General features: G+C 48.6%; 1 protein-coding gene across 3 annotated transcripts in view; it reads right to left on the bottom strand.

Moving 5' to 3' along the window:
• The window catches only part of DNMT3B (DNA methyltransferase 3 beta), a 38,260-nt gene extending 24,657 nt beyond the window's left edge, over window positions 1–13,603 (bottom strand). For all 3 annotated transcript variants that reach the window (XM_039318904.1, XM_039318906.1, XM_039318905.1), the window contains exons 1-7: window positions 13,384–13,603; window positions 12,002–12,087; window positions 10,819–10,971; window positions 8,701–8,829; window positions 5,518–5,676; window positions 4,015–4,122; window positions 2,387–2,528 (exon numbers count right to left, since the gene is read on the bottom strand). In XM_039318904.1, coding sequence (XP_039174838.1) covers window positions 2,387–2,528; window positions 4,015–4,122; window positions 5,518–5,676; window positions 8,701–8,829; window positions 10,819–10,971; window positions 12,002–12,087; window positions 13,384–13,588 — 982 coding nt within the window. In that variant the 5' untranslated portion in view covers window positions 13,589–13,603. The remainder of the gene's footprint in view (window positions 1–2,386; window positions 2,529–4,014; window positions 4,123–5,517; window positions 5,677–8,700; window positions 8,830–10,818; window positions 10,972–12,001; window positions 12,088–13,383) is intronic.
• Between the last annotated feature and the right edge of the window lie 251 nt (window positions 13,604–13,854).

Below are 13,854 nucleotides of genomic sequence, written 5' to 3'. Positions count from 1 at the left end.
GAGACAGACATAGAGAAACAGATAGTAGACAGAGATATAGAGATAGATAGACACATAAACAGAGAGAGACAGACAGACAGATAGTAGACAGAGATAAAGATAGATAGAGATAGATAGACAGAGAGGGGGGAGAGAGAGAGAGAGAGAGAGATAGTAGACAGAGATAAAGATAGAGATAGACAGAGAGGGGGGAGAGAGAGAGAGAGAGAGATAGTAGACAGAGATAAAGATAGAGAGATAGACACACAAACAGAGAGAGAGACAGACAGACAGATAGTAGACAGAGATAAAGATAGAGAGATAGATAGAGAGATAGATAGATAGAGAGATAGATAGATAGATAGACAGACAGAGAGAGAAAGAGAGAGATAGTAGACAGAGATAGAGACATAGACACAGAGAGAGAGACAGACAGATAGTAGACAGAGATAAAGATAGAGAGAGAAATAGATAGATAGATAGATAGATAGACAGACAGAGAGAGAAAGAGAGAGAGAGAGATAGTAGACAGAGATAGAGACATAGACACAGAGAGAGAGACAGACAGATAGTAGACAGAGATAAAGATAGAGAGAGAAATAGATAGATAGATAGATAGATAGATAGATAGACAGACAGAGAGAGAGAAAGAGAGAGAGATAGTAGACAGAGATAGAGATATAGACACACAAACAGAGAGAGACAGACAGACAGACAGATAGTAGACAGAGATAAAGATAGAGAGAGAGAGAGAGAGAGAGAGAGAGAGAGAGAGAGAAAGAAAGAGAGAGAGAGATTTAAAAGGCAGCAGAGGTCAGATGCCAGGCAATTTCCCCCAAGGAGAAAGCTGAGATGAGGAATTGCTGGCAAGGCCCCCCCTGCTCCCCTCACCCCCGTGATTTGGGCCAGGCACCTCTGCTGTTAGCAAGGGAGACAGACTAGCTTGAATCTACCAACTCCTAAGCCACAATCGGTCAAATCCGTGCAAGTCGAAACTTTTAGGTCCAAACTGATGCTTATGGAACGGGGTCTGCAGGTCAGAAAGGGTCCCGGCATAAATGGGCTTGTGGCAGACCCCATCTTGACTCTTTGGACCCCTCTATCCTGCAGGCACACCTACAATCAATTCCCGGTTTAAACCTATAATCGTAAAATCCCCTATAATCAAGTCCCAGTGTCTATAAATGCCTATAATCAATTGTCAATATTTCCTATAATTGTATAATCCACCTGCAATCAATTCCCTATAAATGCCTATAATCCAGTGGTGCTCAACCTGTGGGTCGGGACCCCAGTTGGGGTCGAACGACCATTTCACGGGGGTCGCCAAACAACGCAGTCCGCCATTTTTTCCCCCTTTTCATTAGCTGTGCTACTCCCTTTTATTCTATTGGCTTTTGAAAGCCAATAGAATAGACTCTCTTGAATAGAGTCTAATTCTATTGGCTTTCAAAAGCCAATAGGAATGGTCCAGGCTGTCTCTGCCCTGCTGAGCCCACCAAAAGTCCCATTCTGCAAATGGTGCTGCACCAGTTGAGTAGTCCTCGACTTACGACCGGTGGAGTAGTCCTCGACTTACGACTGGTTGGGGGTCGCGGCATTAAAAAGGTTGAGAACCACTGCTATAATCAATTCCCAGCTTCACCTATAATCATATCATCTATAATCAATTCCCAGTGCCTCTAATTGCCTAGAACCAATTCCCAATATCACCTTTATATAATCACCTACAATCAATTCCCATTATTGCCTATATAATCGTATAATTACCCAGCATCCATTCCCGGCACCCATAATTGCCTCCAATCTGCTCCCAGTTTCACTTTTAATCATATATTCGCCTACAATCCATTCCCATTATTGCCGATAGTCCAGTGGTTCTCAACCTGTGGGTCGGGACCCCATTTGGGGTCGAACGACCATTTCACGGGGGTCGCCAAACAATGCAGTCCGCCATTTTTTCCCCCTTTTCCTTAGCTGTGCTACTCCCTTTTATTCTATTGGCTTTTGAAAGAGTCTAATTCTATTGGCTTTCAAAAGCCAATAGGAATTGTCCAGGCTGTCTCTGCCCTGCTGAGCCTGCCAAAAGTCCCATTCTGCAAACGGTGCTGCACCAGTTGAGTAGTCCTCGACTTACAATGGTTGGGGGTCGCGGCATTAAAAAGGTTGAGAACCACTGCGATAGTCGTATCATCACCTAGCATCCATTCCCGGCACCCACAATTGCTTATAATCAATTCCCAATTCCCAGAATCAATCATCCATTTTTAAAGGGCCCCGGTGGACGCAGCACACAGCCCAAACCCCAGCTGAGCCCAAGGAGCAAGTCGGCAGCATCGCCAATTCCCAGTCCCCTGTAGTCACAGCCAACAATTCCAGCTGCCCTTTGCTGGGGGGGGGGTCTTACTAGATGTCTTGGGGGGCCGTAGGCCTTTTTCTCCGGCGGGCTTGAATCCCTGGGTGGCCCAATCCAGCATCGGCTTCAGCTTCTCGTCCAGGGACTCCCCAGGGACGCTGGAGAAAGTCTTCCCAGCGCGGCTGCTGGCGACCTGCCGTGGCAAGGATTTTGGTCACAAAGGATTGGGGCTGGGGGCTCAGAGCCTGGAGGAAGCGCCTGGAAGCCCCCTCCCCACTCGCAGTGCCATCTACCCTGCAGGGTGGATCTACCCAAATCCCACCCAGACAAGGGTCCCAGTCTTTTGGGGTTTTTTTTTAGCGGAGGTGTCAGCAAGGATGGGTTTCGAAGCGCTGCTCTACGGCCCAGCTGGAGTGAGTTTGAATCTGGCAACGTACACAAAAATCGCATAAAAATAGGTCAATAAATTAAGAGGAAGGAATGTCCACCCAAAGGCAATCAAAGGTGATTTTGTTGCAGCCAAGCATCCATCTGTAGCTTTGGGTTGAACTGTGGGGTCCTGGGTGCTCTCTGAGCGGGGTTGTTTTCCGGCAGATGTTTTGTGACCCAACTAGGGAACATCACCAGTGCTGGAAGGGGAGGAGGAGGAGGAGGAGGAGGAGGAGGAGGAGGAGGAGGAGGAGGAGGAAAAGGATTGTGAGGTCCTTGGGGCTCTCAGTTTGGTGGCTTTCTTGCAGACTTCATTTCCCTACTAAGGAACATCATCAATGCTAGAAGGGGGGGCAAGGAGGAGAAAGAGGAGGAAGAGGAGGAAGAGGAGGAGGAGGAGGAGGAGGATTACAAGTGTGGATTCTTTGGTGCTTTCTGAACTTGGTGCTTTCCTTGCAAACGTTTCATGAACCAACTAGGGAACATCATCAGTGCTAGAAGGGAGGTGGGATTGTGGAGAGGAGGAGGAAGATTGTGGAGTCCTTGATGCTCTCTGAGCTGGGTGGTTTTCTTGCAGACGTTTCATGACCCAACTAGATAACTGCATCAGTGCTAGAAGGGAACGTCCTTTGCTCCCTGTTTATATACTAGTGACTTGCCCTGTCCATCTTGGCGGGAGTGTTGTTTCATTTTTGTTTAATTTTATTTATTCTATCCTGCCTTTTGTTATTTTTACAAATAACGCAAGGTGGCAAAGAGGCCTAATACTTTTTCCTCCCCTTATTTTCCACCTATTATCTGGTTGGGTCATGAAATGTCTGCAAAAAAAACCACCAAGGCAGTGATCACCAAGGTTCCTATCCTCCTCCTCCTCCCTTCTAGCACTGATGATGTTCCCTAGCTGGATCATGAAATGTCTGCAAGAAATCCACCAAGCTCAGAGAGCACCAAGGACTCCACAGTCCTCCTCCTCCTCCTCCTCCTCCTCCTCCTCCTCCTCCTCCTCCTCCTCCTCCTCCTCCCCTACATTTCACATATCCCATTCCCTTCCAGCACTGATATTCCCTAGTTGAGTCATGAAACATCTGCAAGAGAACAATAGCGCATCAATGAGCCCACAGATGCTACCTACATTGATGCCAAATGGCTTACAGCTACCCATTCTGTGCCCGATAGGCATCACCCCGTCATCCACATGCTAAACCACCATCTCTCATGCTAACCCACCTTTGCACCCACCCCCTTCTCACCTCCAAAACGTGGAGAATGGATTGCCGGTAGGACACCAACTTCTGAAACGTGGTGGGGTTAAAATGGTCCTGGAAGTTCACCAGCCCCACCAATTTCTCAGCGGAGATCTGCAACGAGGAGACAAGGGCTGGTCAATCTTCGTCCCTTTATCCCCGCCGTTCCAGAAAAGAGCCCTCCCCACGGTAGCATCCTCAACTCCCTAAATCTGGGATTGATCTGGTGGCGCCTCTATTTGGAGAAACAGAGGATCAACCAGGTGATGTTCTCCTGGCTAGGGATCAACTTGTGAATTTCCCCCGCATTTCTGAGATGAGTTATTGCAGGGGTCTTCAAACTTGGCCCTTTTATGACTGGTGGACTTTAACTTCCAGAGACACCCCCCACACACACACACACCCCTGCTTCCTGGATTCTGGTCATGACTTGAAAAGCAAAAGCACTTTTCCGTACAATTTATTCTCAAAGTCAATAAACCGACTGCAAGCTTTCTTGAAAAATATATGAAAAATACATTGGGGAGTTTGAAAATTGCTTACGGTTGGGTTCCGCAATGCGGTTTGGTTACAAACAGCGATTTGCAAACCACAATTTGTGGTTTCACGCAGGGGGTCTTCAAATGTGGACCTTTTATGACTGGTGGACTTCAACTCCCAGAATTCCTCAGTTAGGCATGCCTGGCTGAGGAATTCTGGGAGTTGAAGTCCAACAGTCATCAAAGGGCCACCTTTGAAGACCCCTGGTTTAGGACTACATACCTATATTAGATTCTTTATGAGGGGGGAAAAAGGCAGAAATCTTACCCTTGTTCTACATTTAGTGATAATTACCTCTCTTCCAGCCACGGAGTCACAAAACGGCCAACAAAAATCTGAACTAGGCCTCTCTCTACTCTTTTTTTCCAGAATGTTCCTTCAAGATTTCCTCAAAATACTCATACCTGCCATATATTCTATAGCAGGGGTCTTCCAACTTGGCCCTTTGATGACGTGTGGACTTCAACTCCCAGAATTCCTCAGCCAGGCACGCTGGCTGAGGAATTCTGGGAGTTGAAGTCCACACGTCATCAAAGGGCCACGTTTGAAGACCCTGTCTTAAATGTAACAAACAAAATGGAGGCTGGTTGAGGAATTCTGGGAGTTGAAGTCCCCTAGTCATCAAAGGGCCACATTTGAAGACTCTGCCTTAAATCTAACAAACAAAATGGAGGCTGGTTGAGGAATTCTGGGAGTTGAAGTCCACCAGTCATCAAAGGGCCACGTTTGAAGACCCTGCCTTAAATCTAACAAACAAAATGGAGGCTGGTTGAGGAATTCTGGGAGTTGAAGTTCACAAGTCATCAAAGGGCCACGTTTGAAGACCCCTGTGTTTAATGTATCCGAACCCAGCTGGTTGCCTTTCTATTCCACAAACCACGGCTAAGAAAATGGTAGATTCGTCCGATGAGAGAGCCAAGGGGCTGACCCTCTTCCCAGCCAGCCCACCTCCCCTTCCACGCCCCTCACCTCCGAAAACTTTCCGTCCCCAAACCATTTCACCCAGCGCATGCCGGGGGCCGCCTGGCGGTTGGAGGTGGTCTTCCAGGACACCACGATGGCCGGCCACCAAGAAAAGCCTTTGATCTTCCCCCAGACCAGTTCTCCGAACCCAAAGCCTTTCCCGTCCTGCAAATCAAAACAGAATGAAGGGGAAGGATGAATAGGAAAGGTCAGTTCGGGTTAGAGGGCAGCCCTACAGCTTCCAAATGCTGGGCAGGCTGATAAGCGGGATATAAATTTAATCAGTGAATAAAAGCCAACTACTCAGATCAAGAAGCTGGTGAGTAAGGACTGGACTATTTGTTTTCCAGGTCCAGCCTTGCTGGAAGCCACGGGCCAGTTCTGACCAAGGGTGCAGCATCAAGTTATTTATTGTATTTGTTATTTATTTTGTTATTCTTTTGGTTATTTATTTTGCTCTTCTTTGGGTTATTCTTTTTTTGTTATTTATTTTGCTATTCTTTTGGTGATTCTTCTGGTTGTTTATTTTGCTATTCTTTGGGTTATTTACCTCGTTATTTAGTGCGTTACTTATTCATTCATTTCATTTGTTATTTACTTTATTTAGTTCCCGCCTTTATTATTTTTACAAACAACTCCAGGAAGCGAACACACAAACATGACTTCTTCTTCCCCTTAGTTTCTCCACAATCACAATCACAGCATTGGGCTGAGAGAGATTGATTGGCCCAAAGTCGTTCAGCTGGCTTTCATACTTAAGGCAAAACTAGAACTCACCGGTTCCCGGTCACTGGCGCAATGTCATTCAGCTGACGTTTGTGCCTTAGGCAGGACTAGAATTCACCGTCTCCTAGTGATCAGCCCAAAGTCATCCACCTGGGCTTCATGTGTAAGGTACGACTAGAATTCACCATCTCCTAGTGATTAGCCCAAAGTCATCCACCTGGGCTTCATGTGTAAGGTACGACTAGAATTCACCGTCTCCTAGTGATCAGCCCAAAGTCATCCACCTGGGCTTCATGTGTAAGGTACGACTAGAATTCACCATCTCCTAGTGATTAGCCCAAAGTCACCCAGACAGATTTCATGTCTAAGGCGGGATTAGAACTCACCATCTCCTGGTGATTTACTCATAGTCACCCAGCCAGCCTTCATGTCTAAGGTGTGGACTAGAATTCAATGTCTCCTGGTGATTGGCCCATGCCAATCCCGTCATGCCTGAAACGGGACTGGAACTCACAATCTCCAGGTAACTGGCCTAAAGTCACCCAGCCAGCTTCCATGCCTAAGGCAGGACTAGAATTCACCGTCTCCTGGGGATTGGCCCAAAGTTAGCCAGCTGGCTTTCAAGCCTAAGGCGGGACTAGAACTCACCGTCTCCTGGTGATTGTCCCAAAGTCACCCAGCTGGCTTTCATGCCTAAGGCAGGACTAGAACTCACCGTCTCCTGGTGATTGGCCCAAAGTTAGCCAGCTGGCTTTCATGCCTAAGGCGGGACTAGAACTCACCGTCTCCCATTTTCTAGCCTAAACCATTAGACAAAACTCTCTTTATCAATATTTGGGAAGATTTTACCACAGACCATACAGAATTCAATCAAGAAGCCCCTTAAAAATTAGGCAGAAATTCCCAGAAGGCAGCGTGGATTTATCAAGAGTTAAGCGCATCTTATTTTTCGACCGGATCGCTTCTTTAAATAGATTGGGGAAATGCTGCAGACATAATGTATCTTCAATTTCCATATTGGAACAGCCACAGGGGTAGGCCACCTGGGCTCTTTTATGACTGGTGGACTTCAACTCCCAGAATTCCTCAGCCAGCCATGCTGAGGGGAAAGGGAGAGGTTTCCATGCTGAGTCAAGTTGGCTCAGGAATTCTGGGAGTTGAAGTCCACCAGACATCAAAGGGGCAGGTTTGAAGCCCCCCCCTGGTTTAAATATTTAAATATTTTTCCTCATGGTCACGTGATCAAAATTCAGGCATTTAGGCAGGGGTAGGCAACCTTGCTTCTTTTATGACTCCTGGACTTTCCCAGAATTCCTGAGCCAGCCATGCTGAGGGGAAAGGGAGAGGTTTCCAAGCTGAGCCACGTTGGCTCAGGAATTCTGGGAGTTGAAGTCCATGAGTCATGAGGGGGCCATAATTCCCCCATGCTGGCTCAGGAATTCTGGGAATTGAAGTCCACGAGTCATGAGGGGGCCATAGTTCCCCCATGCTGGCTCAGGAATTCTGGGAATTGAAGTCCACGAGTCATGAGGGGGCCATAGTTCCCCCATGCTGGCTCAGGAATTCTGGGAGTTGAAGTCCACGAGTCATAAAAGGGCCAAGTTTGAAGACCCCTGGTTTAAACATTTAAATATTTTTCCTCATGGTCACGTGATCAAAATTCAGGCATTTGAGCAGGGGTAGGCAACCTCGGCTCTTTTATAAATGGTGGACTTCAACTCCCAGAATTCCTGAGCCAGCCACGCTGAGGGGAAAGGGAGAGGTTTCCAAGCTGAGCCATGTTGGCTGAGGAATTCTGGGAGTTGAAGTCCATGAGTCATAAAAGAGCCGAGGTTGCCTACCCCTGGAACAGCGCTACATCAGGATCCAGATCAGAGTTCTCCATTTTTAAACTGGATGTTCAGGATGGCTTATCCATTCACAGGTAGTCCTCGACTTACAACCGTTCCTTTAGTAACCGTTCAAAGTTACCACGGCACTGAAAAAAGGGACTTGTGAGCGTTTTTTACACTTACGACCGTTCCTGCATTATCCCATCATCCTGGGATCAGATTTCCGCCACTTGGCAACTGACTCGTAGTTATGACGGTTGCACAGCGTCCCCAGCGGTCACGTCATCCCCTTTTGCGACCTTCCGACAAGCCAAGTCAGTGGGGGAAGCCAAATTCACTGAACAACCGTTGTGACTCACTTAACAACTGCAGGGATTCCCTTAACAATTGTGGCGAGAAAGGTCGTAAAATGAGGGGCAAAACTCAACGAACGTGTGTCTCAACAACACAAATTTTGCTCTCAATTGTCGTCGTAAGTCAAGGACTGCCTGAAGAAGGAGTGGATGTTTGGCTAAAACTTAAATCTTGAAACCGTTTTGGACGCCCCTCATTTCTGCCAATAACAACAGGGGGCGTCTCCTTTAAAGATGGTTAAATTCGCTCCCGAAGCCCACCCCCGGTGTGCTCCCACCTGATATTCTTCCATCTTTCTCAATGTTCGGTATTCACAGCCGTTCGGGACCTGGGTGTTCTCCTTCTGCTTGGAAATCTCCTCTTCGGAGTAGTTTTTCTGGAGAAATCCAGAAAGCCTCTTGGAGTGCTGGGAAGGAAGGGGAAAAAATGAGTACGCTCCGCAGAAACGACGCGAAAGAGACAGAAGGAGGGTGACTCGATCAAAAAACAAACCCTGCCAAACGACCCTCTCATCTCCTCTTGAGCAGGGGTCTGCAACCTTGGCAACTTTACGCTGTGTGGACATCCAACTCCCAGAATTCCCCAGCCAGCCATGCTAGAACTAGAACCCAGCATCTCCTGATGATTGGCCCAAAGTCACACAGCTGGGTTTCATGACTACGATGAGACTAGAACTCATCGTCGCCTGGTGATGGCCCAAAGTCACACAGCCGGCTTCCATGTCTAAGACTGTTGCAGCATCTCCTGTGGTCACGTGATCAAAATTCAGATACTTGGCAATCGACTCATGTTTATGACGGTCGCCGTGTCCCCTGGGGTCACGTGATCCCCTTTTGCAACCTTCTGACAAGCAAAGTCAATGGGGAATCTGGATTCACTTAACGACCGGGGTAGGCAAGCTCGGCTCTTTTATGACTCGTGGACTTCAACTCCCAGAATTCCTGAGGCAGCCATGCTGAGGGCAAAGGGAGAGGTTTCCAATCTGAGCCATGCTGGCTCAGGAATTCTGGGAGTTGAAGTCCACCAGTCATAAAAGAGCCAAGGTGGCCTATCCCTGAAATAGACCAACCCGATTCCAGCAACCGTTCCTTATATGTTTTAGCCTCCAGTGCCCTGATCATCTTTGTGGCTCTTCTCTGCACTCTTTCTAGAGCAGTGGTTCTCAACCTTTTTAATACCGCGACCCCCAACCGGTCGTAAGTCGAGGTCTACTCAACCGGTCGTAAGTCGAGGACTACTCAACTGGTGCAGCATCGTTTGCAGAATGGGGCTTTTGGCGGGCTCAGCAGGGCAGAGACAGCCTGGACAATTCCTATTGGCTTTTGACAGCCAATAGAATTAGACTCTATTCAAGAGAGTCTATTCTATTGGCTTTCAAAAGCCAATAGAATAAAAGGGAGTAGCACAGCTAAGGAAAAGGGGGGGGGGGAAATGGTGGACTACGTTGTTTGGCGACCCCCGTGAAATGGTCGTTCGACCCCAAATGGGGTCCCAACCCACAGGTTGAGAACCACTGTTCTAGAGTCTCAACATCTTTTTTACATTGTGGTGACCAAAACTGGATGCAGTATTCCAAGTGTGGCCTTACCAAGGCCTTGTAAAGTGGTATTAACACTTCACGTGATCCTGATTCTATCCCTCTGTTAATGCAGCCCAGCACTGTGCTGGCTCTTTTGGCAGTTGGAGCACACGGCTGGCTCTTATCTATTAAGCGGCGTTTATTTCTAGTTTTAGGCAAAACCGTCATAAAACGTGGTCATAATTTGCGAGATGCTGCAAAGGACTAGGAAGGTGGCATGGCTAAGCACCCATATGGGGGTCATTTGAATGGGAGGGGGCTTGGACCATTGGAACATCAAATCCACTTTGCATGTACCCTCCCCAGATAAGTCTATCAGAACTTCCACTGGTTGCTAAATGAATGGTCATAAAACGAGGACTTTTTCCTCCATTCTTTTCCGGCTGCTTTTATAAGGTTGCATACAGGTCATCCTCAACTTATGACCACGATGAAGCCAAAAAAATTACGCTGCTAAGCGAGACGCTTGTTAAGGGATGTTCTCCCCCCTTTTTAAGGCTGTTAATTGAATCAGTTGTGTGGTTGCTGAGTTGTGTGGTTGTCAGAAAGTCACAAAGGGGGAGGGAATCACGTGACCTCCGGGGGCCCTGCGACCGTCATAAATACGAATCAGTGGCCAAGGATCTGAATTTTGATCCCGTGACTATGGGGCAGGCTGCCACGGCCGTTAAGCGTGAAAAACGGTCCTAAGTCCCCTTTTTCAGTGCCGTCGTAATTTTGAACGGTCGCTAAACGAGTTGTTGTAATACGAGGACTGACTGTATTCTTCTCCTTGGTTTTGAGTTAAATTCAAAAAAAGGAGACCCCCCCACCTACCCTGATTTTGTGACGTTCTTTGAAACCTTCTATGCTTTCTACGTCGTCTTTGGGCTTCCTGTCCTGCGAAGCGGGCCCAGCCTGGAAGACGATCCGGGGCGGCGGTTTCTGTCTCAGGCTGTTCTCCCAGCCGGCGTTTCCTCGCAACGGGATCTGGAAAACCACCCAAAAAAAAGGGGGAGAGAAAAGCATTAGGATCCAAGCACCTGGACCCCCAAACCGAGAGAATAGGGGTCCCTTAAATTCTAGCCTTCCTCTCATCGGAAATGGGAAGATTAGGCCCCAAAACGTCACTCCCAGGGAAAAATCAGTTTCTAGTGCTCCCCAAAAACCCATGAATTATACGGACATTCCTTTATTTATTTGTAAGCCCGTCTTTATTATTTTTCAAAAAACATATTTGACACACATATTTTCCACACAACAGCCCTGTGGGGTGGGGTGGGCTGGGGTGAGAGAGGGACTGGCCCAAAGTCATGTAGCTGGCTTCTGTGGCTAAGGCAGGACTAGAACTCACCATCTCCTGGTGACTGGCCCAAAGTCACCCAGCTGGCTTTCAGGGCTAAGGTGGGACTAGAACTCACAGTCTCCTGGTGATTGGTCCAAAGTCACCCAGCTGGCTTTTGTGCCTAAGGAAGTACTAAAACTCACCATCTCCCGGTGATTCGCCCAATGTCACCCAAGTGGCTTTCGTGCCTAATTACGGGACTAGAATTCACCATCACCTGGTGATTGGCCCAAAGTCATCCAGCCATCTTTCATACCTAAGGCGGGACTAGAACTCTCATCTCCTGGTGACTGGCCCAAAGCTGGCTTTGGTGCCTAAGGCAGTACTAAAACTCACCATCTCCCGCTGATTCGCCCAGTGTCAACCAAATGGCTTTCGTGCCTAACGCGGAACTAGAACTCACCGTCTCCTGGTGATTGGCCCAAAGTCACCCTAAGGTGGGACTAGAACGCCCATCTCCCAGTGATTTGCCGAATGTCACCCAGACGGCTTTCGTGCCTAACGCGGAACTAGAACTCAACGTCTCCTGGTAATTGGCCCAAAGTTACCCGGCCAGCTTTCGTCCTTAAGGCAGGACTAGAACTCACAATCTCCCTCTCTCTAGCCTGGTGCCCAAACTGGTTCTCCCAAACTGGGGCATCCTGGCGTTGGACGGCACACCTGTCCTTGGCTCACCTCCCAGCCTTGCTTGGGGATGTCATCAGCCTCTTCCTCCTCCTCCTTCTTTGTCTGGAAAGTCACACTTTCCGCCTGGCTGGCATCTGTGCAAAGGAATTGTCAGTCAACAGGTGCCGCACCTGGCGTTTTTGACACCCGCGACTTCCTTTCTGCAGGAACCCGCCCAGGGTGAACCACAAACCCGGACACCTTCCCAGTTCTAAGCCAGTTCAACGAATTTGGTTTTTCCCCAAGGATTTCAGCCCTGGAAGTTCCCACTCCTGCTCGCCGGCCTGCCTGCCGAGCTGACGGCACTCAAAGATCTCCTGGTGGTCTCCCACCCTTCTTCTTCTCCTTCTTTTTCTTCTTCTTCCCTGCAATTGTAGATGTCTAGTTCTGAAGCCCATCGGATGCCCCACGTGCCTGCAACTCTCTGGAGGCAGTTCCTGGATTCACAAAATGCGGGTGGTGCTCCACTTACAAACACCATTGTGGAGCCAGATCTTCTGTCGCTAAGTGAGATGGTTGTTATCAGAGTCGCACCCAATTTGACAAGCTTGTCATGCCCAGGGTCATGAAGCCAAATCTCTGCCATTCTCCTTCCTTCCTTCCTCCCTCTCTTTATCTTTCCTTCCTTCTCCCTCTCTCCCTTCTCTTTTCTTCCTTTCTTCCTCCATCACTTTATCCTTCCTTCTGCCATTCTCCTTCCTTCCTACCTTCTCCCTCCTTCATTTCTTCCTCCCTTTATCCCTCCTTCCTTCCTTCTCCCTCTTCCTCTTTATTCTTGCTCCCTCTTGTTTTCTTCCTTTCTTCCTCCCTCTTTATCCTTCCTTCCTCCCTTCCCTTCTTTCCAACCACTCCTATTTATCCTCCATCCCTTCTCTCTCCTTCCTTCCTTCCTTCCCTCCCTCCTTCCTTCCTTCCTTCCTTCCTTCCCTCCCTCCTTCCTTCCTTCCTTCCTTCCTTCCCTCCCTCTTATCCTCCAGACCAGGGATAGGCCACCTTGGCTCTTTTATGACTCGTGGACTTCAACTCCCAGAATTCCTGAGCCAGCATGGGGGAACTATGGCCCCCTCATGACTGGTGGGCTTCAACTCTCAGAATTCCTGAGCCAGCATGGGAGAACTATGGCCCCCTCATCTGGTGGACTCCAACTCCCAGAATTCCTGAGCCAGCCACGCTGAGGGGAAAGGGAGAGGTTTCCAAGCTCAGCCATGCTGGCTCAGGAATTCTGGGAATTGAAGTCCACGAGTCATAAAAGAGCCAAGGTTGCCTACCCCTGCTCCAGACCAAGGCAAGCCCAGCCCACCCATCTTCCAGAACCGGACTAATGACCACAGGAGCAAAGAGGGAGCTCCAGGCTGCCCCAACCCTTGATGGCCTCTGGGCCGCAGAGATACCTGTGTGGTCTTTCTCCTCGGGGGGAGGGTCCGAGTCGCTGCAGTTCCCGTTGACCAAGACCAGATCTTCCTCCCCCTCCATCGTCCAGCTGGCGTTCTTCTCTCGCTTCATCTTCTCAACTGCCGGAGAGATTTTCCAGGAAGACAACCTTGAGCCAAACCCAGATTTCACCCACTGACACTCAACACGACAAAGATCTGCCATTTTCTTTGATCCCAGTTTAAGAGCATTCACCCCCACAGGGGCTATGTTCCCATTTTAAGAGTTTTTTGCAAGTTGAGTCAAATTTCAACTCCCAGAATTCCCCAGCCAGCCACGCTTGAAGATGGGGGTTCAACTCCCAGAATTCCCCAGCCAGTGTGCTTTAAGAGGGGTGGACTTCCAATCCCAGAATTCCCCAGCCAGCATGCTTTAATATGTGTGGACGTCAACTCCCAGAATTCCCCAGCCAGCAGGCCTTAAAATGGGGG

The sequence above is a fragment of the Crotalus tigris genome, unplaced genomic scaffold (assembly GCF_016545835.1).
Source record: "Crotalus tigris isolate CLP2741 ecotype Arizona unplaced genomic scaffold, ASM1654583v1 scf7180000021643.52994198:917841, whole genome shotgun sequence".
Lineage (NCBI taxonomy): Eukaryota > Metazoa > Chordata > Lepidosauria > Squamata > Viperidae > Crotalus > Crotalus tigris.
This window is presented reverse-complemented; position numbering and strand designations above follow the sequence as displayed.